General features: G+C 43.8%; 1 protein-coding gene across 4 annotated transcripts in view; it reads left to right on the top strand.

The window, feature by feature from the left end:
* The window catches only part of UBE4B (ubiquitination factor E4B), a 64,727-nt gene that overhangs the window by 18,821 nt on the left and 23,200 nt on the right, over positions 1 to 22,706 (top strand). For 2 of the 4 annotated variants that reach the window (XM_033156224.1, XM_033156225.1), the window contains exons 3-11: positions 4,296 to 4,431; positions 7,569 to 7,656; positions 8,646 to 8,790; positions 10,675 to 10,903; positions 12,164 to 12,568; positions 15,278 to 15,397; positions 19,836 to 19,977; positions 20,749 to 20,849; positions 20,946 to 21,060. In XM_033156224.1, the coding sequence (XP_033012115.1) occupies positions 4,296 to 4,431; positions 7,569 to 7,656; positions 8,646 to 8,790; positions 10,675 to 10,903; positions 12,164 to 12,568; positions 15,278 to 15,397; positions 19,836 to 19,977; positions 20,749 to 20,849; positions 20,946 to 21,060 (1,481 nt within the window). The remainder of the gene's footprint in view (positions 1 to 4,295; positions 4,432 to 7,568; positions 7,657 to 8,645; positions 8,791 to 10,674; positions 10,904 to 12,163; positions 12,569 to 15,277; positions 15,398 to 19,835; positions 19,978 to 20,748; positions 20,850 to 20,945; positions 21,061 to 22,706) is intronic. The other 2 variants (XM_033156226.1, XM_033156227.1) reach the window with 2 other exon arrangements.

The following is a 22,706-nucleotide window of genomic DNA, read 5'->3' as shown; positions in this document are numbered from 1 at the left end:
TAAGGAAACATGACACTTTACTAATTTTTCCTCTTAAATATTTTGTGGAAATGCACATTCCTTCTGATACCATGTTCTCTTCCATGAGATCACTTTTGTGTGAAGGGAGCATCTTGTACAAACTTATTAGGTCCTATCTTTTTGTTTGTGTTGTTTCCTCTCCTTGGAAGCAATGGGGTGTGATTGTTTCAGCTGCTGGTTGTGGCTTAAAACAGTCCATATTGGGAACTGGGATCGTTTGCAAAATTCTCTGCAGCAATTTGTGATGCTGGCCATGAGCAATGAGATCCGTTCATGGACAAATCAGCAGAGTTTTGTGGCATCTTCAAGACAAATGTATTATGGCGTAAGATGAGCCCTGCCATATTAAGCCAAAGGTTTAGCTAGTCCAGCATCCTATTCTCACAATAGTTGACAAGTTGCCCATGTGATTCTCTGCAACTGGCATTCAGGCATATTGTCTCTGACAGTAGAGAGAGAGGACATAGTCATCACCGTTAGTAGTCTTTGATAGCCTTATCCTCCATATATTTGTCTATTTATTTAAAAAGCAGGGGTGGGGAACCCTTTTTAGTCTGAGGGTCCCATATCCTTCTGGACAGCCTTCCAGGAGCTTCTTATCAGTGGTGGACAAGATCAGATTCACACATTCCTCTGTCTTACAAGCAAGAAACATTACCAGAGTTCAAGGACACATTTCCAAGCAGGGAAAAATGCTCAAGGAGTGTGTAAAGCAGGGCTAGTGGGGTGTGTGAGCTGGAGAAAGTTCCGAGGGCCAGATAGAGGAGGCCTGGGGGCCACATTTGATGCCCATCCCTGAAGTTTCCCACCCCTGTTTCAAAGTTACATAAGTCGATGCCGTAGTTGCATCTTGTGTGTTATGCAGAAGGTTTTGTGACGTATACTCCACTTCATTGGGTTAGAATATCTGAGTTACAGGTAACCTGTAAAATTTTATGCATCTACTGAAGTGGATGGTAGTCCACAACAGCTTATTACAGTAAGCCCACAGTTTACACAGGGGTTACATTTTGAGGATCGTTCCTAAAGCCAACATCATGTCTAGTTGAAACATATTAGGAGCAATGGTGGGTGGAATTGCCAAAGTTCTTTTCCCCGGACGCCATCCCCTTTTTGATTTTTTATAATTATTTGCCAAGCGTGTAAAGCTGAATGTCCACAAGTTAAATGTGCGTAACTTGTGGGCTTACAGTATACAATTGTAAATTGTTTGGTCTTTTAAGGTGCCTGTTTTGATTTTGTTGCAACAGACTAATACGGCTACCCCTCTGGATGTGCCCCTAAGTTGCCACTGGTTACAACAGCTAGATAGAGACTCCTTTTTCTGAGGCTCTGTGCTTCTGAATACCAAGTTTTTGGCCCAGGCTGAAAACTCTGTTCAGCACATAACCTATAATCTGTCTTAGAGGGTTTTGTGGAGATAAAATGTGGAGTTTGGGGGGTTTAGGGGCACGTGTCCTTGGAGTAAACATGCAATAAATAGCTTATTGAAATGTGTAGCATAGACAACAACATTTATTTTAAATAAAGGATTAGTCATATTCCTGCTATTATACAGGCCTTTCCCCTGCAGAGATCCCAGTCAGTCAGGGCAGATGCCGCTGGGTGTCAGGGCTGTGTTTTCCCTCACTGCAACAGTCCTCAAGTGCAGCTGTTTACTTAACTAGATGAATGGCAGCCATTCACTTAATGCTGAAGAAGGGCCATTGTTCATGCTTTTCATGTTAAAGGACCCAGGTTCAATCCCTGGCATCATCCTAGTAGGGTTGATAAATATCCCTACAGAAACCCTATAAATTCACAGCCACACAGTGCCAAACTCTCGTGTTCTAGCCACTGAGCACCAAGCTGCCTCTTAATGTGCATTGCCCTATCCAAGGCCTTGTTCCTTCATTATGTGAGTGTATGATGGTAGTTGTGAATTAGCTCTCATATATACCTTACTTTGTTTTTGTTGCTCTCCTTCCTTCCTCCTTAACCCTGACCCTGCAGTTTAGGTGAGAGACTAGTATGCCACTGTGATGCAATATTGCACATTGACCTCATGCTGAAGATGCAGTATAGCAATAAATTTTTTGTCCTGTTTGAAGTGGCTCAAGTAACATATGTATAGTCTCTCTTAGCTGTTTACTTCAAGAAATCATTCTGGCCAGCTTGCTCCACTATTGGATTCAGTATTGTTTGTGCCTACCAAAGATAGGGGACAATTTTCATTTAAATTTGCTATGGGTGTGCTGGAATAGATTATGGAGCATATATTCTGTCTAGAGCAAATGACTATCAACATTTTATTTCTTGGCAGGCAGTGTGCAAAGTGGGAAAGGTAGTAATAGTGGCTGCTTCATTTTCTTAGCTTTTTATTATTAATGGATATCTTAAATTGTACTAGTGGCTATCTTTTCTCATTAGTTTGTTCTTACTAGGTTTTAAAATATGTTTGGTTTTCTTTTAGAATGCTAAACCATAGTTTAGTATTACATTTGTGAGTCTTAGTAAACCGTGGGCTTTCACTCTGTCCCTTTCTTTCTTTTGTATGCCAGGGAGGCAATTGAAAGCTCTCTGAGTTAACTAGTATTCCCCACTTAGCAGTTTGAACTCTTCCTAGTTAGCTCAAACAAATCAAGACTATCAACTATGGTTTGCTTCCTTACTTGAGTTTCTTAAAGGCAGGAGTTAAATGAAATAAATAAAAACTATGTCTGTTAGATTAATTTGCATTATAGGATGTTTTTTGCAATAATAAAACGGGATCACTCTACTTATGCTGCTTGCAGCTCTTTGGAGGAAGGGCAGGGAGGCAAATAGAATATTGTCACTGGAGTGACAGTTCCTGTTCCTTCCCTTGTTGATCACTGCTAGTAAGTTCAAACCAGCAGCAGTCTGTACAGGTAATTTTTGGCTGGTGGGTTGAGCTATGCTGCACTCCTATTGCCAGCAAATACAGATGTCTGAAAGTAGTTTTGATTGTTTATGGCAGTGGTTTTCAACCAGTGTGCCATGGCACTCTGGGGTGCCTTGAATTAATTTCCTACAACACATAACTCTGAAAGTCTTTTGGATTACTGGTGTTAGTGCATTGCTGATGCTTTATGTTGCAGATATATAACATGTTTTAATTGACACTTTAGTATTTTCATTGTATATAAGGAGTACTCTTGCTAGCAAGCTCAGTCACCCTGTGCCAACAGAATTGAAAAGCAGGGCCACTAGGAACTAGAAGTTGGTATTGGTGTGCTTGGTTCAATTCCAGGCCGCTCAGAAATACAAAAGCAACTGGACGAGGCAGTCCCCCCTCCTTCAAAAAAGCCAATACCTCAGCCCCAGTGAGGATTTGTGCATACTCTCTTGTTCCCAGGAAGCAGATAATGTTGAGTGTCAATTGGAAAAGAAAAACAACTGGGAGAAGGAAAGAAAGCCTGAATTGGCTTGTCTGAGCTTCTAACAGCTTAATAGTGCCCTGGAGGGAAGGCACGGCTGGCTGGAATAGGATTACTCCTGGTATTGGGAGGGGGGAAATGTGCTGCAGCGGTTTTTTTGCTGTGTATGTGTAATATAAGTACTGTATTTTTCTGTCTATAAGATGCCCCCATGTATAAGACACCCCCTAGTTTGGGGGACTCCTAATTAAGGAAACATCCCTCAGCACTACCCGTATATAAGACGAGCCCCAATCTTAAACCTAATTTTTGGGTAAAAAAACCCCAGTCTTATACACGGAAAAATACAGTATGTACTGGGTAATGTGTGTTTAATTTACAATATGTGTGTGTTCAGTGTTGGAAACTGAGATAGGAAAGCTAGGAACTAAATGGCACCTTAAACCTAGGTTATGGGTGCAACAACAGAATGTCTAGGCACGCTTTTTTTCTAACAAGAATACAAAGCTGGAAATGAATGAACTACAGCTAATATCTTACGTTCATTTTCACATGGTCTAGTCCTCATCTGAAGGCTGCAAAAAACAAAGCCATGCTTCCACTGCCTGCCCCCCTAATATTCTTAAGAGGGTCTCTTCTTCAGTCTTCAGAGAGTGGCTGGAAGTGGGGAGGCAAGAAAAGCCCCTCCTTTCCTTCCACTCTGCAGTTTTAATCTGAAATCTTAGGCACAGTACTGCGCCCAGAGCTCAGAAACGGCTCACGCTAATGAAATTTCCTGTCGCAAAACCCGCCTAGATCAATGGGAGTTTCAAACATTGTGTGTGTTCAGTTCAAGAATGTGTTGTAGGAACAAAATGACATATAGTTGTTGTTTTTCCTGGTGTCCTTTCCCTGCAGGTGTAGCCCACCGCAGCCAGAGCAGCGAAGGTGTGAGTTCTCTCAGTAGCTCCCCATCAAACAGCCTCGAAACACAATCTCAGTCCCTCTCCCGGTCGCAGAGCATGGATATCGATAGCGTCTCCTGTGAGAAAAGGTAAAAAAGGTTCCATCTGCCCTCTTCATTTGTGGCTGTCTCGTTGTGGGTTGCCTCAGATGCTTGTTGCCTGTGCTCATACAGATGCCAGTTTTTTATGCCCTACTCTGCATTTTCTAACATGAGCTTGTAAATAGCTGCTCGCCTAGTTCGTGGTGGTGAGATAGAATTGTCTCCTTGCGGAACTAGGCAGGGTATCTTTTATCAAAGTAAGTGGATCTTTTTCATTGATAGTTTTTATTGAAATTCCCACAAAGAAGCAAAAAACAATACAGTCGAACAATACAAAATAAACCATAATGAATCCAAATAATATGAACTATGTGTATATTTAAGGGGCAGGAGAGGTGAAATGGGGGGAAGAGGGGGCAGCTGGTGGTCCAGGTCAGCCCAGCACTCAGTGCTTCCCATCTATCTTGTGTTTGTGGAATATCATTTGCTCATAAATCTCCAGCTGAGTCGTATCTTCTGCTCAAAGAGGTGATGGTTCTTTAACTTTAATCCAGAAAAAGTGGCATATATGTAGTCTAGCTGGAAAACCTTATTTATTTCATCCATACACTGCCCCCCCAACGCATACACAAACTCAAGTGGGAAGCTAGTCTGAGTTATCTTCTGCTTAAGCCTTTGCTGGCAACTAGTTTTTCTTCTGTGGGCATCTTAAAAACAGTTGGGGGGTTGATGGGCTAAGGTCACCTCCATAACCCAAAATATCCTGCTGGCAAATACAGTGGTTAGAACTGCCTCTTTTAAGCTCCCACCCAGAGGGATAGGATGCTATTTTGGTAATGGGGTCAAATTTACCATTTAAAAAAACAAACACAGCCACGTATTAGGGAATCGATTGTGGGAACTGAAATTCAAAAGGATAGGGTAAAAAATAGAAACTGAGAATGTAATAAAAGCTCTCAATATTAACAACCCAATCACAGTAGCTGATAAGATATCTGAATAATTAATAATGCAATAGCATGCAACACTGATTGCTCAAAACGTGTTTGGGAGGGCGGTGTGTAAAGCAGTTGCAATTGCCTAGATGTTTTAGTAAGAAAAAAAGGAGAGATGAAAGGCAGTGAAAAGAGATGCAAAAAGGAAGAGGGGAGCTTTTGATGCGGGTCATGCTCTTTGCCCCTGTTTTCTGAGGGTGACAGAGTCCTGAGATAAGAGGCAAGCGTGGCCCCCACCTGTTTGGTTTTCATGACTGCAGCTCCTTCCTTGCTAGGTTAGTTGAAGGGACTGGGTAGAATCCCCTCAATCAAATGAACATTTTTGCTGGGTGCAAAGGACAGCGAGCTATAACTGTTAAGTACATTCTGTGTTTGGAGATGCATGCAGAAGGACCCGGGTTCAATTCCTGGCATCTCTAGGTAGGGCTAGGAATGTCCCCTGCCTTAAACCCTGGAGAGCTGCTGCCGGTCAGTGTAGTCAATAGTGAGCTAGATGGACCAAATAATGAGCTAGGTGGTCTATGTTTAGATCTTTTGGGGGGATTTTCCTTTTTAGTTTTAGAAGCTTGTTTAAATGTATTACTTGTAACATACACAATAAAGCTTAATACAAAAAAGGACATGAGAAAAATTAATAGAATTAATTTTAAAATTAATTTAAAAACCAAGCAACAATTTCCAGTGGCAAGAATGATGCCAGTTACAGACTGAGACTTCATGAGTTGGCAAGGTATTTAATCCATGAAAGCTTCTTCTGTATTAAATATTTAATTAGCCCTCAAAGCATGAGGGGTCGTTTTGTGGTTTCCCTGGGATCTTACAGTTAAATTTCAGCCATTAAAATACTTAATTCTTCTTCTGCCTTTATTTTTTTAAAGAGTTTATCCATTCTGAAATTATTAAATTAACAACCCAATATAACCTCGAAAAGGAAACACACACACATTTATGAAATGGGAAACTTATAACTGGATTTTTAATCCCTTCGCAGAAATTAAAAACCCTTCAAAGGTTTCACAGAAATTAAAAATCCTCTCTTGGTTTCTAGATTCTAATCCTCCTCTAGCGACCATGTTTTAAATTTGGCCCAGAAGATTACAGTGAACCAGAAGCTGCTATCCTCCTTTTCCAGAACTAAACTACTGTATATTGTTTAATTGAGAATATGTTTCTTCAGTTCATTTATGATAGTTAATATATTAAATTCATGCACATATTTCTGCTCCCCAAGACATGCCCAATTTAAACAATGAGTCAGTAACACACAGATTTCAGTATTCACCAAATATGGCCAGTTTCGCCAGGCACCCTTGCTGTTAACTTTCAGGGGTCTCTTGAAGACATGCCAACAGGCCTATGCCGTTTAAATCTCCCTACCGGTCTTTTTAATGCTCACTGTGTATTGTTTTTATGTTCTCTTTTATTTGTATATCTACAAATAAAAGTATAAAGAAAGAGATCTGGAGGGTGGCAGTGTGAGAACAGACCTTTTTAGTGGCGGCATTTCCTGGGAGACACTTGCCTGGTGCGATCATTGCTTACCTTTAGGTGCCAGGCAAAAGCATCCTTTTGCTGCAGGCCTTTGACTTTTGATTATCTGTAGCCTACTTCACTGGGTAGGATGTTATAGTTCTGTCTTCTAAAGATATGAATGAGTTTTGGCTTTGAATCTGTTTTAATTTTGGGCTGGTTTTAATGTATGTGGGTGTTTTTTTGCTGTAAGATGCTTTGAGTTGCTTTTGTAAAAAAAAAAGTGGCAAATAAGTTGCATTAATAATAATGCTAATAATAAAATAAGCCTGCAGAAACTGCATGCAGCCTCACCACCATCCACGTGCCCTGATTTTTGTTCTGTGCAGGCACCAACTTGAGATCAGAGGGGTTTCTTCCCCCACTCCTTTAGTTCCTAATAGGCTGCTCTGTAGGGCTCCTTTCAGGTTGTGTCACAAGTTTTCCGCCTCAATTTGGAGAGCAAAACAAAGTATGAACAATAGGTTGTGGGCCAGGGCTGTTGACTAGTGGCTGTTAATTGCAACATTTGTTAATGGATCCAGTTATTCTTGTGTACAGTATGTCAGTCTTTTCCCTCCTTGAGCTGCCTTCATGATCTGCAGCCGTCCCGTTTTTCGGTCAGCAACTTTCATTGAAAGTGCCTGAAAGAATTAATGGGTTCTTTGTTCTACTTGACAGTATGTCCCAGGTGGATGTAGATTCAGGAATTGAAAACATGGAAGTTGATGAGAATGACCGAAGAGAGAAAAGGAGCCTCACCGATAAGGTGGGTAAGCTGTACTGAATGGTGTTGGGAAGCTTGGAGACACTTGACTGTTGCCCTTTATGGGGCAATGTGCACGGGTTTAAAAATGAACGTTCATTTGTTTATTTTTATTCATTCGGGTTTCTTGCTCACTCTTATTTCCAAGGCCTCAGGGCAGTTAAAAGTTAGGAGTGTGCTATCAAAATGCTATGGGCTCAGTTTCAGACAACAAATCTCCTATGCTTTTTATTAGTCTTGTTTCATGTGCCGTCTCTAGTGGAGGAGTTGCAGCTGGGTGGGATATGGGGTGGGGCCTTCTTGGTTGTGGTGACGCTGTTGTGAAACTCTCTCCCAAGAGAAGCTCACTGCCTGTAGGTAGGCAGCTGAAGCTTAACTTATTTGACCTGCGTTGAGTTTTTGCTTGGTTTCTTTTGCCCGTTTGTTATCAACCCCTTTATTTCCGAAGTTCAGAGGTGAGTACCGATCCTTGTGTAGCCTAACAGCACCACCCATGTTCAAGAGGCTTGGAAGAACCGCCAGGTTTGCAGAAATTAAAAATAAAATAAATTTGGGGGTGGGGAGAGATCCTGAGGGGATCCCAATGAGGGCTGAGCATCTTCACTTTGCCTGCAATGCAGAATTACTGTAGGGGGAAAAAAGAATAGAAAAATAAGTGGGAGGGGATGGTGTATCTTGAAAGAAGACATTGGTGGTTTGGTTTGCATTCTGAATAGGGGCCCTCCACGTTCCAACATTTTGTTGCAGATTCCTCTTGTTTTTAGCCTTCCTTCATTGCATAATTTCAATATTGTAAGCAGCCTTGTGGAGCCCTTTGCGGCCTGGAAGGTGGGATGCAAAGACAAGTGGAACCATCTATGAGAGATTGAGAATGTGCTGGGAATGTGGCTAACCCTTAGCTTACACGATCACGAATACCTGCCCTTTCGTGGCTTTTCAAAACAAATGCCCGAATCTTTTCCTCTTCCCCCCTCCCCCTCCCCATGATAAAGGAGCCCCCATCAGGATCAGAGATATCAGAAGAGCAAGCCTTACAGCTGGTCTGCAAGATTTTCCGGGTCTCCTGGAAGGACCGAGACAGAGACGTCATCTTCCTAACTTCGCTTTCTGAGCAGTTTAAACAGAACCCAAAGGAAGGTAAGGAGCCAGAGGTTTAATCCCAAGTGCTTGTTGTTGATGCTGAATTCAGAAGCCGGGCTGCTTACCATCCATCTAATTGAATGCTGTATTCTATCTTGGCCAGCAGCAGCATTTCAAAGTCTCAGGTAGAAGCATTTCTCAAACAGCTACAGAGATTTTTCAGTTTTATATTTTAATTAAAATGCATAATCTTTCTACGCAAAATGCTTACTCAAAATTTTATCTAGTTTATTAGAGATCTTGAGTCAAAATATAATTAGGAACCAAAAACAGTGGAAATAGAAGAGAGGGGGAAATGAGATTTTTTTTGGGGGGGGGGGGGTGGAATTGTCAAATAAATGCAAACTGAAGCAGTTTTATATCTACCCTTCCTCCCCAAGGAGCTCAGGATGGCAAACAGATGTACAATTTTAAAAACACAAAGCAAGCAAAAACATTCTAAAATAGATTAAAATGTTCTAAAAACAAATGTTAACTATAAAATCTAAAATCAGTTTAAAATGTATTAAAAGCAGTTACAATTGAAAGCATCTGATGACATTGAGATTGCCAGGAACAGTATTCTTCAACCACCAAATGCCTGGGCAAATAAGAATGTTTTCAAATTCCTCCTGAAAGTTAATAATGATAGAGGCATTGTGCATCACTAGAGAGGGCATTCCACAAGCAGGGAACCACTACTGAAAATGCCTTGTTATAGGTTAGCACCAACTGGGCAGAAGCTGGGGTTCTTTTCCATACCACTGAACTACGGATCCACCCCAAATGAGAGTGGCCCTACACACACACACACCCCTTCTCTCTTCCTCTCTGTTGTAGACACAACATAAGACAGCCCTCTCCAACCTGATGTTGTACTACAACTCCTGTCAGCCCCAGCCTTCATGGCTGGATGTCAAGGGTGATTGGAGCTGTAGTTCCACACATTAAGACTCGAGAAGTCTGGCATAATGTCAGTAGATCACAGCTCAGGCCATTGGGCCTTCCAGCCTGCTGTTCTGTTCTCTTACGGACTCATGTTCTCAGGCAAAGGTCTTTGCAACCTACCTAAGATTGTTGCGCAGGATGTTCTGGGACTGAGTTTCTGCTTACAAAGCTTTGTGGTCTGCTGCTGAGCTAGAGCCCCCTTCCCACGTGTCCCATCATGCTTAAACAAATGTTAGTGATTAATACAGTTGCTTGTTCATGGGAGATGGCTGGTGGCATGGGCTAGCGAGTTCCCATCTAGCTGCTGCGTTGGATTTCCTTCAGTGGGTACAGAGCTCTAAATTGCATTTGTCATCACCAGATGGTGTCTGAGCTGGCACCAAAGAGTGTGTGTAGGGAGGGGAAGGACTCTTATTTGGTGGGTGGCTCAGCTCCCACTGTGTTCACGACTTGAAGATGGAAAGCATTCAGTCTGTTTTGTTGGCAAGCAAGGACGTTAGACTTGCCAGTACTTTCAGATTCCTCTGCAGCTCCTGTCTTTGAAACAGAAGCGGGTGATAACAGTGGCTGATATGGAAGGTGTGGCTGATATTGGCACTCATAATGCCGAAAAGCTTTTGTTGTCATCGAGGATCCTGGGTTGACAGGCCATTGGCCTGATTCAGCAGGCTCAACTTAGTTCTTTGCTTTCCTTCAAGCTGTATGGAGTGTTTGTCAAAAGGCAGGTGCGCAGAGTTCATCTCTCGAAATCAATGTGCATGCATTTCAATTGATCTGCTCTGAGCAGGACTTGGTGGGATACAGCCCCTGCTGCGACCATGTGCTATATTTTATCAAGACTATCCGGCGTTGTCAACCTCATACTCTTCAGATCTTTCCCTTAAACTCTGTTTTGCTTCTGAGGTGCTTACAGAGGAGAACGTTCATGTCATTCTCTCTGTCTCTCCTCAAAAGTGTTCTCGGACTTCAAAGACTTGATTGGCCAGATCCTGATGGAAGTTCTGATGATGTCGACCCAGTCGAGGGAGGAAAACCCCTTTGCCAGTTTGACAGCCACCTCGCAGCCCATTGCAGCAGCTGCTCGGTCACCTGATAGAAATCTGGTTCTGAACACTGGGTCCAATCCAGGAACGAGCCCCATTTACTGTAACGTGGGCTCATTTGGCTCCAGCTCCTTGTCAAGGTAAGTTATAGCTCCATAACCAGCTGGGTTCCATGTTAGTGAGTTTGCAAGGGCAGAGCAGAGGGGTTAGGTGTGAAAAATGGTTCTTTCCAAGTTCTGCAGTGCAAGGCAAGGTGTGATGGATGCACGGAGGGTGGGGGGAAAGTATTTGTTTGAAGCGTAGCCATAGGAAACCTGGCCAGTTCTTCTATGATACCTGTCACCTGAGCAGAACCTCTCTGTCATTTCTTTTCTCCCCCTGTCGTTCAACTTTTTTGAGCACTAATGAGAGCTAGAAACTTGCAGGAGCTGTTCCTGTTAAACAAAGGCAGAGATTACTGGGATGCCAGACTCTGTGTGCTTCATGGGGAAATGCACCTGCAAATGGCAGCTATCCCTTCACTTTAACATGCATTTAGTTTTCAGATTTATTTATACATGGATGACTCTTTATAGCAGAGTTGCAGAAGCTTTGTCCTTCCTGTTGCTGCTGGACTACAACTCCCATCATTCCTGACTGTTGGGAGTTGGAGCCCCAACAGTATCCGGGTTTGACACCCCTGCTCTATAAGGCAAAGTAAGGCATGAGTCCCTGTGGTGAGAAAAGTACAGTACGGTCACTTCTTACACTGGGGTTTGGTACGCATTCCTAAACCCTTAGAACCACCCCACAGTTCGGGGGGGGGGGAGAGCGCATGTCTAGCACCCCCAAAGCTGGCATGCCAAATGGGCCTTGCCCGCCCCGCCCCCCAAAAGTATGGCAGAGAGCTTAAAAGCTCTTTCTGCACCAGGCAACCCATGGATCCAGTGCGAACAGAGCTTTTAAGCTCTCTACCATTCTTGGTAGGGCCTGCTTAACATGTTGGCTCTGGAAGCCTAGGGATGCTTGCATGAGATCTTGTGGGAACTTGGACCGGAATGTGAGATTTCACGAGGACATCCCAGAGCTGGTGATCTGAGCGGGTCTTGTCCCCTAAGCTAAGCAGAGTGCTGAAAAGCTCTTTCTGCACCAGGAAACCCTAAGGTTTAAAATTCTCTGCCTTGCTGGTATTTAACTTTTGCAATTTCAGCAAGTGTGCCTTCAACTCATATAGTTGAAATCACGCAAGTTAAATGGGTATAAAATGGGATCGTACTGGAAGGGGAAATGTTGAGCTGCCTTGCCTGTTTCTGTATCTTATTACCTTCCCCTTTTGCTGTGTTCTAAGGTCCCAATTTATCTCTCTTTTCCTTCCTTCCTTCCTTCCTTCCTTTCCTCCTTCCCCTTTTCATTGACTTTAGTCTCTATGGAGCCAGCCCAGCTCCTCTTTTCAGCCTCTCAAGCCGCGCACCTTTAGCCGGTTCCTTCCTTGCCTCTTCTGCCAGCCCGGTTGCCCCCACTCCTCCCATTTCTGCTAGCCCTCATGTCGTGCCAGCAGGCCCACTGGGAGTCCAGCCCCCATCCCCAAGGTACCGCCCATACATGGTGGCTCATCCCTGGGCGTTCCCAGCTCCTCCTGCTCCACCTTCGGCAAGCACCTCCATCCTCTCCCGCTCTCCAACTCCTCCTGTTATAAGCGCCAGTCCTCCAGCTACACGGGCTGGTTTGCCCAGGCTTAGGCCTGTAGCTATGGCCCTGCCTCTGTTCCCTGCTTCGCCCGGGCCCCTTGGCAGACGTTCTTCTTTCCTGAGCAGGACACCGTCTAGGTATTGAGTTTGCAATTTAACGTGTGCTGTGCAGAGTTGGTGTGACTTGATGCACTTCAGAAGAACTCGGCTAACAACATAATAAGCTTTTTTTGGTTCCTAATTGTGCTTGAGGCAAGCTAATACACTGACTGTAAGTGGCGCCTGTTGAACCACAAAGCTTTTGGCGTAGGATGTGTGACATTCACAGCTTCTTACAGGGGAGAGGAGGTGAACAAATAGTGACACGCTTGATTCCCCCAAAATTTGGGTATAACGTGCCCACCTTTGCTTGATAACTTGTTTTGAGAAAAAAGTGCTTTCTTTACCTTGATCTCCTTGTCTAGATGGATCTTTCCTGTTGACTTCTACTTGCTTGCTTTTAGAATGTATAAGCCGCGTAATGTAAAAATAATCAGGCAGCAAACGAGTACATACAAGGTAAAGACCAGCAACGAAACGAAACGAAAAAGCATAAAACAAATTATTCAGTGTAGATCGTTTCAGCAGTAGACTGAAAATGCCAATTCAACCTGAGTAATAGGAAGAGAGGTTTTCAACAGGTTAGACACAGATGAAAGAGTCTAAAGCAGAGGAAAGTAGGTGCCTGCCCTAATTGCCAGAGTTCTGTAATGTTGGTGCAACCACGCTGAAGGCTCTGTTACCGACGGATCCTCTCCCATCTGACCCGCAGGAACTCATCAGCTGAGCTCAGGAACCATATGGCACAAGGCAAGGCAGAAAGTCACCAGGTCCTGCGTTGCTTAGAGCATTATAAACTAAAAGTAATACCTTAAACTTGGTCCAGTACCATATAGACAGGCAATGCAATAATTTAAACAGTATGGTTGCATGTTGCTGGCACATTGCCCCATAGACCTTTTAGGTCTGCCATTCTTTTTATCTATGGCAGTTACCTTTATTTCTCGTACCTTGGTGCTTTAATAGTCTGTTGAAACCAATCTTGTGTCAGTTTTATGTGTGCTTGATGAAGAGCTTTAAAAATAAAAGTCACATTGGGCGCAGGAGGGACCTGGCTGCTTTAAGGGATGGGCTTAAGACTGTGATTAAGCAAAACTAATAGTCCTGGTGACTATGCTCCGCCCCCACAGTTTGAGGCAGCAAAGCTTCTGAATACTAGTTCCTGGAAACTGCAGGAGGGGAGAGTGTTGTGCTCAGGCCCTGCCTGCTGATTTCCCATTGAGGCATCTGCTTGGCCACTATGAGAACAGGGTGCTGGACTGGATGGGCCTTTGGCCTGATCCAGAAGGGTCTTATTAGGTTCTTATCTGTCTGAGGCAGTTGGGGATGCTTAAATGGTGTGAAGAGGACAGTTTAGGGATGGAGAGAGATCTGGGTGCCATCAGTGTAAAGATGGTGCTAAAAGGCATAGCGTTGCGTCCAGTGTTCAAGTTTGGGTAAAAAATGGATACAACTCATGGGATTTCATAAGGGGACCCCAGGATACTATGTGTGTTTATGCATGAAAACTAAAGGGTGGTTGCTTGAACTGTGTTCTGGTGCAAGGCAGAATATCATCTAGATGCCAGCATGCCATAAAATCCTTCTCTACCTGCTTACTTTGATGAAGAGATCCCCTGTGTTGAAATTAGTGCTTTTTGAAAAAAAATATAGTGTTTACTAGCTTAACTCTTAAACTGAACTCCGTAGCAAGTAGACTTACTGTGTTTCGAGTTTTCTGGCCTTTTTCTCATTGACAGCTATGACTGTTTTAACGCCTGCTGCATTACTTTCCAGGTTTGCTTTCATACTCCCTTAATAGGAGGTATGGGAAACCTCTGTGCCCCTCACTGAACTGCAACTCCCATCAGTACCCAAGCCAGTATGTAGTTCAGCAGCACCTGGAGGTCCAGAAGTTCTGCATACCTGCTTCAATGGCTCCACCTGAAAGGGATCTGCTCAGTGACCAGCAGATAGCAGGAGGCCATTGATTTTGTATGTGGGTTGTGTTGCCCAGTTAGAACTGGTGTGTTTAGGGGAGAGACCATAATTGGGCTGATGATAGCTGCTGCAGTCCAATGCATCTGGAAGTCCACATGTTGGTTGAGGCCAAGCTAAATGGACTGGGGAGCTGACTTGGTGTAAAGCAGTGCCATAGATGGTCATGGGGAAGACCCAAAGCACCCTAGTCTGCAGCGCATGATTTGTATAAGGAGAGGGTCCCTTTGCATACAAGAACCTCTGCCTGAGATGCTGGAGTGCCTATTCCAGTTGGAATGAGTGGCAGTGGGGACCTGTGGCCTAGTTGTATGGCCACGTACAGAAGTCAGCCAGAGTATTGAAGGGCTTCCATTTGTGATTTGCTACCTTAATTCTTCTCAAAAGACTTTTCTTTATAAAACCCAGTCCTTCTCTCACTTGGAGAGAAAGCAGGCACTGCTTTGCTTTCATTGGCCTGAAAACTTTTTGGGGTTGTCTCTGTAGCTAGCTTTACTCTAGAGTAGACCCAGTAAAGTTCATAGGCACAACTAACTTAGGTCTGTTAATTTCAGTGGGTCTACTATGAGTAGGACTTAGTTGCATCCAGCACCTTTTGCTTGTAGTAGCATTGCCGTGGCTTCTGCATGCTTGCATGCTTGCGGTGAATGTTGTATTGGTAGAACCAGTTACTCTTTATATTTTCCCCCTTTCTTTTTTTGGCCTTCCTTTCACCCTTCTCTCTCCTCTTTTTCATATTCACTGGTCCATATTTGCTTTTGTTATGAATAGTATGTACGACAACCCTTTCTCCCTCCTCTTTGCCGTTTCTGATGTTTCTGGGGACAGTTCTGATGAAGAAAATGAGGACGAGGATGAGGATGATTTTTCTTGTGTCCAGTTTGGGTCCAGGTATTCCAGAAAGTGTGCAACCTACCTATGCTTGTGTGCTTAAAACTAACACGCATTTACATTTACTTTTCTGCCTACCATATCATAACACCCTCTCCCCAGAAAAATACAACTGCATCTAATTCCATTCCTATAATAACACTTTTTGTGAATGGTTTTGCTCACATTTTAACAATCCCCATTAAACCTGTATTCTCCCCTCCAAGCCTCTGATGCCAGGAGGAAGGGCTATCCAAGTTTCCCTTGTAGTGAGGTGGGTGGGAAGAGCGATGTTTGAAACAGGCTCCTTAACCTCTACTTTCCAGCCAGGTGTGTTAAGAGAGTATAATTTCTATTCTTGGAACCTTTTCGTTCCAGGGTGCTTAGATCTCCCAACAGTAACTACTGAAATGTAGAGTAGAGCCAAGGCAGGAGAGTGAGATGTTCCTGTAAGGCAGTTGTGGGGCTCCTCCAACCTCTGGACTTAAACCTCCCTATCTCCATATGGGCCAAGCCATGCCCATTCTGTCCATCATGTGATATCACAGAGCAGGGCAGGTTGAGCAGGTTCCTAGCTTGAGATGATGCCCAATTCAAGCCACAGCTGCAAAGGGGCGCCTTGAATTCTGCGCTGTGTGAATTTTGCACCTTGCCTTGTCACACTGCATTTGACAAGAGTCAGATATACGTGGGAGGTCCCAATTGCTCTTGAGTGTGTCTAGCCACTTCTGAAATCAGTGCAACAGTCGGAAAGCACCAAATTCAAAAGGGATAGCTGTTGGCTCCTTAGGTACAGGAATATATTATTTTCCCCCATTGCCCCATATAGAAGATGCTGTTCATTTGCATGCTGCGATTCCTGCATTGCAAGGGGCTGGACTAGATGGCCCTTGGGGTCTTCAGACAGGAGACTGCACTGCTCTTGGCAAACTAAGGGGTTGCGACCAACCAAAACCTATGAAATTAGCTTCATTGAGTCTGCTCTGAGTTGGAATAGAATTGGATACAATGCCAGGAGTTCACTTCCCCCCGGCAAGACTGCGAAACCAGCATGTTGTTGTGCTGGGCTAAGACCTGGGAAATCAGGGTTTGAATCCCCACTCAGCCATGAAACCCACTGGGTGACCTTGGGCCAATCACTATCTCAGCCTAACCTACCCCGCAGGGTTGTTGTGGTGATAAATTGGAGAGCGGGGAGAGGTGTGTACGCCACCACCTCAATCTCCTTTGAGAAAAGGTGGGAAGTAAATGTAACAGTCCTCCTCCTCCCCACCTTACACACACCATAACCATTTGTGCAGGAGGGCTGCTACTGCTCCACTGTACTTCAAGGGCTCTTAGGTCCCTGCTCGTGGAAGCATGTGCAGTGATATCTGCTAGTGTTGTGGGGATTTATCCCTGGTGCCCCCCTCCCAGTTGGTTGGGGTGGGGAATCAGGGAAACCCTCAGAACGGTGTGCAGGGGGAGCAGATTGTTTCACTGGTCAAGCAGAAGCAGAACATTGGTGGCAGTGCAATGTTGGATTCCTTCCAGTGCTCAGTACCCATGTGACCTGGTCTTGGTGGCTATATAGGAACCCTAAAGCACTTCCAAGGGTGTCAGTTGAACTGGAATCACTGGGTGTGGACATGGAAGTGAATCCTGTGCTGATGAGGCGCCTTCAGCAACAACTGTGGATCAGCGTATGGAGCATCATGCCGTTTCTGTTTTTAATTTGGAATAATTCTTACTAGGTTTTCAAGGATAAGTAATACATAAGCAGAGGAAATTGAATAAAGCAATTGCATTACACCAAGCATACACAGAACCATTATAATAAATGAACTGACCAATTGAACGAAACCAAATCTCTCCCCAACCAAAAAACCCCCAAAACAAAACCCAACAGACCCTTTGGTTCCAAGTGACATGTGAATGCCCCTTAGCAGGCAAGCGTGGCAAAGAAACATCAATTTTTATGTGAATCGTAACACATACCAGAATATATTAAATCTACCAAAAGAGCAGTTCACTTTAAGATGTCCAAACCATCATACAATGGGGAGGAGGATATAAATCGTTAGTTTTATCATTAACAAAGGTGATAAAAATCCTACCACTCTCCTGCAAAGTAGTCGTTCTTTGCTTGTCCCCTGACTACTTTTGCATTTTGTCGTATTTGACTAAGAGTCAGCACTGATCATCCTTCCTTCATTTTAAGACACAGACCTGGGAAACCAGGAATTTGCCATATTGTGTGTTGCTGTGATAAAATGCAGGCGTCTGTCATTGCACCTGCATTATAACCAGGTGTGCAGGGGGTATACTATTCCACTGACACACGCGCCCTCCTCCTAGAAAGCAAGGTGACCTTGCAGGCTATTAATGGCTCAAAAGCATAAACAGACAGAATGAATCCTACGTAGCCAGCATATATATATATATATATATATATATATATATATATATATATATATATATCTGAGAGGTGTTGTCTTCAAGGTAAAGGAAATGCTAATCATAAGTGACCGTGCAGGTTTAATGACGGAAGGTGTGAAAGAGTTCCTTAGCTGAAGCTGCTAATTAATTGGTTTGAGGATGGGAGGAGCCTGTGAATCAGAAGTGGATTTCCTGTCTGTTGTTTTGCAGATGATTGACTGCAAAATGTTAATGCTGGCCAGTTTTATTTATGTGCTATTGCACTTCCCTTCCACGAGGGAAACTTAGCTAACAGCATAAAATATTTTTTTAAATGAATAGCCAGCACATAAAAGTGTTAATAAAGGCTGCAGACAGAACTGAAAATCTATCTTCGCAACTAAAAAGTGTGTGTGTTTTTGTGTGTGTGTGTGTGTATACACACGTACACACCACACATGCATATATCCTTGGTGTGCTGTGATGGTAATTCTGCCTGAATTTTAAACAGCTCTTGTGGCTGATTTCAAAGTGTACAGCGATAAGTCTTTCTTAATCTGTAAAGCAAATGTTATATGATAAGCTGCCTTCTGGAGACTGTAGGTGGTGTGTTTGGCATCTGGTATATGATTACTTAAGAGAGAGGGTTGCTTTTATCTCCACAATGCGTGTGTGTGTGTGTGTGTTGCTCCTGTTACTGAGGACCCAGGCTTCATTGTTTGCTCAGCAAGTGAGTTAAATGTAGCTCTAGGGTCTTTCAGATTAAGGATGCCTTTCCTTTAAGGCAGATGTCAGGACACATAAAAGGAAGTCCTTCTTCATGCGGTGTATAGTTATAAACTACGGAACTTGCTTCCAAAGGAGGCAGCGATGCCTACCAACCTTGGATGGCTTTAAAAGAGGATCAGACAAATTTGTGGAGGAGAGGGGTATCAGTGACTACTTGCCAGGATGGCTATTCTCTGCCTCCACAGGTGAAGGTAGCAATGCTTCTGAATACCAGTTGGTGGAGACCACAGGAGGAAAGAGAGCTCTTGCACTCAGGTCCTGCTTGAAGGCATCTGATTGGATACTGTGAGAACAGGGTGCTGGAGTAGAAGGTTGCCCAGAAGGGGATGTGGCCCTTGAACTGAAAAAGGGCTCCTCACCCCTAGTCTACACTAATTAGCAGCATTTCAGTCTTACCTGGAGACCTTCTGTGTGCAATGCATGTGCTTTGTCACTGAATAATGAAACTGAGTCATATGCCAGCTTTTCACAGAGCAGGCTGGCTGACTGGCTATCCTGTGTGCCTGACATAGGTGCAAGTAAGTACTGAGGATCTGCCTTGTTTCTGTGGGGCCGATCAGGAAGGCTGTCTCGTTGGTATCTAAAGCCTGAGTATATTTGCCCAGTAGGGAATGTGGCTGTCTGGCTGATAAGGGGGTCCCCCCATCCCTGCCATATTAGAATAGGGCCTACACTGATTGCACAGTTCATGTGGATTGAATCAGTTGTTGCCACTGCAACAAGGAGCAGTGCCTTCTGAGTGTAGGCCCCTGTTCTGATATGACTTCTAATACATGGTCATCAATGTATATTAGAAAGGAGATTCCAGCTGAACATCAGGAAGAGCTTTCTGACAGCAAGAGCTGTTGGACAGTGGAACAGACTCCCGCAAGAGTTGGTGGACCCTGGTTCCTTGAAGGTTTTTAAGCAGAGATTGGATGGCCATCTGGTATGGCTGCTTTAGCTGAGATTCCTGCATAGTAGGGGGTTACACTAGATGACGCTTGGGGTCCCATCTCTACAATTCTATGTTTCTGTGAATGGAGACAGCCAGGTTGTTTGCGGACCAGCACTCCTTTTTTAAAAAATTAAGTAGTACTGCCACCAGAGCAGAAAATTAACAGATGTAAACAACTCGTGTTGTGGGTCTACGCTCTTCTGTGGAGAGTTCTCTGTGCAAGTGGCGCAAAGCCACAGCTCTCCCTCCATGGACTGCCAACTTTCACTGACTGCTGTGGGAAGAAGTGGCTTTACAGCTACTTAGCTTATGATTCTTTCTTTTATTCCCTTAAAGTGGTGGAGGCTCTGGAGGAGCCAGCATTTCTGACTCATGCAGCGACCACTTCACCATCGAGACATGCAAAGAAACTGAGATGCTGAACTACCTCATTGAGTGTTTTGACCGAGTGGGGATAGAGGAGAGAAAAGCACCAAAGGTATGTTGAGGAGTAGGATCCTTTTCTGCAATCAGTTTTTGCTTTTTATTTGGAGGGGAGAGGAATTTTATGGTGCAGTATCCACTCCAGATCTCTCCAACCCAGAGAAGTTTGAGCATTTTTTGCTAAAGAGCAGGGCCTTCTCTGCAGTGGCTCCCTGTCTGTGGAACGCTCTCCCCAGTGAAGTTTGCCTGGCACATTCCTTATAAACTTTTAGGCGCCATGCAACTGGCTCCGTTTTTACCAGGCCTTTGGTTGATTTGATTGACATCCTATACCCTTTTAAAATGTGGTGGTTTTTTGGGGGGGTGTTGTGTTGTGGTGGTGTTTTTATTTTGATTATATATTTTGTGGTTTTATATTTTGATTTTATTCTGTGAACTGCCCTGAGACTTCTGGGTATAGGGCGGTATATACATTCAAATAATAATAATATAATAATAACAATACACTACAAATAAATAAATAAATACTGTGAGCTGTAGCAAACTTTTGATGTCTGGAAAAATAATGTACCAAAATATACCTTCAGTTGCCACAAATACATTACTAATGTAACACTACTGACGTTTTTTAATCACCTTTATGTTGCCCTGGTCAGGATGACCAGTGGTTTGGGATGGTTGCAGTCTAGCAATAGCTGGAGGGCCGCAGCTGTTCCCCACCCCTGAGGTAAAAGGTTTTAGGACGAAATGTGCCACTTTGTTTTTCGGGTTTGCAGTGGCTGGGCCCCAGCATTGCTGGCAGTCATTACTCAATTTATTCCCTCAGATGTGTAGCCAGCCGGTGGTGAGCCAGTTACTGAGCAACATTCGATCTCAGTGCATTTCCCATGCTGCTTTGGTGCTCCAAGGATCCTTAACGCAACCGAGGTGAGTTGGGCCTACTTGTTGCCATCTGTTGGGTGGTATTTTCGTGAGCCCCTCTCCTCCCAATCTTCACCCCATGTCCTCCTTCTCGTGCATAAGGTCATTACAGCAGCAGTCGTTGCTAGTCCCGTACATGCTCTGTAGGAATCTCCCTTTTGGCTTCATCCAAGAGCTGGTGAGAACAACACATCAGGATGAAGAGGTGTTCAAACAGGTAAGTGACCGGTCATTTTTAGTGACTTGCAACAATACCAAATAATGGAACGAAAAACTCTGTGCAGAGGCCTTGTTCACGTTGGGCCCTTTAGAATGCTTTGGGCATTCTACACATAACCTGCAGCGATTCACAGGTGTGTGTGTGTGCGCGCGCGCATATAGATAAAATTACAAATATATCCCACCTTTCCTCCAGTGAACCCAAGGTGGCATGCATAGTTCTCCCCATTTTATCATCACAACAACCCTGTGAGGTAGGTTAGGTTGAAAGTGAGGAACTGGCCCAAGATCACCCGGACAGTTGTATGACTGAGGATTTGAACCCTGGCCTCCTAGGTATAGCCACACCACCACACTGGCTCCACTGGTGTTGGGGTTAGTGTGTTGCACTTTCAGCCCGGGAGAGTGTAATGCAAATTCCAGTTCAGGCACAAAGCTGGCTGGGTGTTCCTGGACCAATCACAATCTTTGAGCCGAAACTTCCTTGCTGAGCTGTTGTGGTAATAAATGCAGAAGGGTGATTCTGTTCACGTCTCTTTTCCATACTGTTGCACCATCAATGTACATGGCACATTACAAAAGAACGAGTTTGATGTGTCCCTGCCCTGCCCTGCCTCAAAGAGCTTGCAATCTAAAAATAAATACAAGGAAATACAGAAGAGGAGGTGGGATGTATGCATGGCCATGCAAGGAAGGAAGAGCGCAATTATTTAAATTGCATGTATGTTGACTTGGTTACAACGGGGTGTTAGGACAAGGGGTTGTTCCAAAGTATTCATGGCTCTGGTCAAGTGAATTTTGAGGGAGGGGCTTGAAGGAAATAAGAGCAGAAGGACTTCAAGGTTCAAGAGAGTGGCAGCCCCCTCCCCTTGCAGTCTGACGCTGCATACAAAGTGATGTAATGATTAGCATGCCCTTAAAGGCATATGAACTTCACTAAAATAAAATAATATTGGTGCATGAAACTGTCAGTTGGTGATGGCTCCCCTATTCTGTAATTCCGTCTCATTGGAGATACAGTGGTGCCTCGCAAGACAAAATTAATTCGTTCCACGAGTGTTGTCGTATAGCGGAAATTTCGTCTTGCGAAGCACGGTCGGAGGAAGCGCGGTCTTACGAAAAGAAAATCGCAAAATGTTTTCGTTTTGCGAGTCACAGCCATAGGAAATTTCGTCTTGCGAGTCACCCTTTCGTCTAGCTAGTTTTTCGTCTAGCGAGGCATTTGTCTTGCGAGGTACCACTGTACACTCAACCCCTCATTTACATCTGTTTGTCACCTACTGAAACAGCTGTTACATTTGGCTTATGGGGGTTAACAGGATGATTTTGCTGTTGATTGTTTTGTGACTATATTCTGCTGTTGACTATTCTTGAGATATTGTGGTTTTATAGTTTTATTGCTGCTGTTTTCTTTTTTAGTTAAGCGTTCACTGCCCTGAAAACTTGTGTTGAAATGCTGGTCTGTTATTTAGTTGACGGAATGTATAGACTGCTTGACTGCAGTAAAACATCTAAGATGGTTTGCAGTATAATAATGTTATCAATAAATTTGCAAATACAATGATGATTATAATGATGGTGGTGGTAATAATAATAATAATAATAATAATAATAATAATAATAATAATAATAATAAATAATGCT

The sequence above is a fragment of the Lacerta agilis genome, chromosome 8 (assembly GCF_009819535.1).
Source record: "Lacerta agilis isolate rLacAgi1 chromosome 8, rLacAgi1.pri, whole genome shotgun sequence".
NCBI classification, from domain to species: Eukaryota; Metazoa; Chordata; class Lepidosauria; order Squamata; family Lacertidae; genus Lacerta; species Lacerta agilis.
Note: the sequence above shows the minus strand (reverse complement) of the source record. Positions and strands in the feature narration are given on the sequence as shown.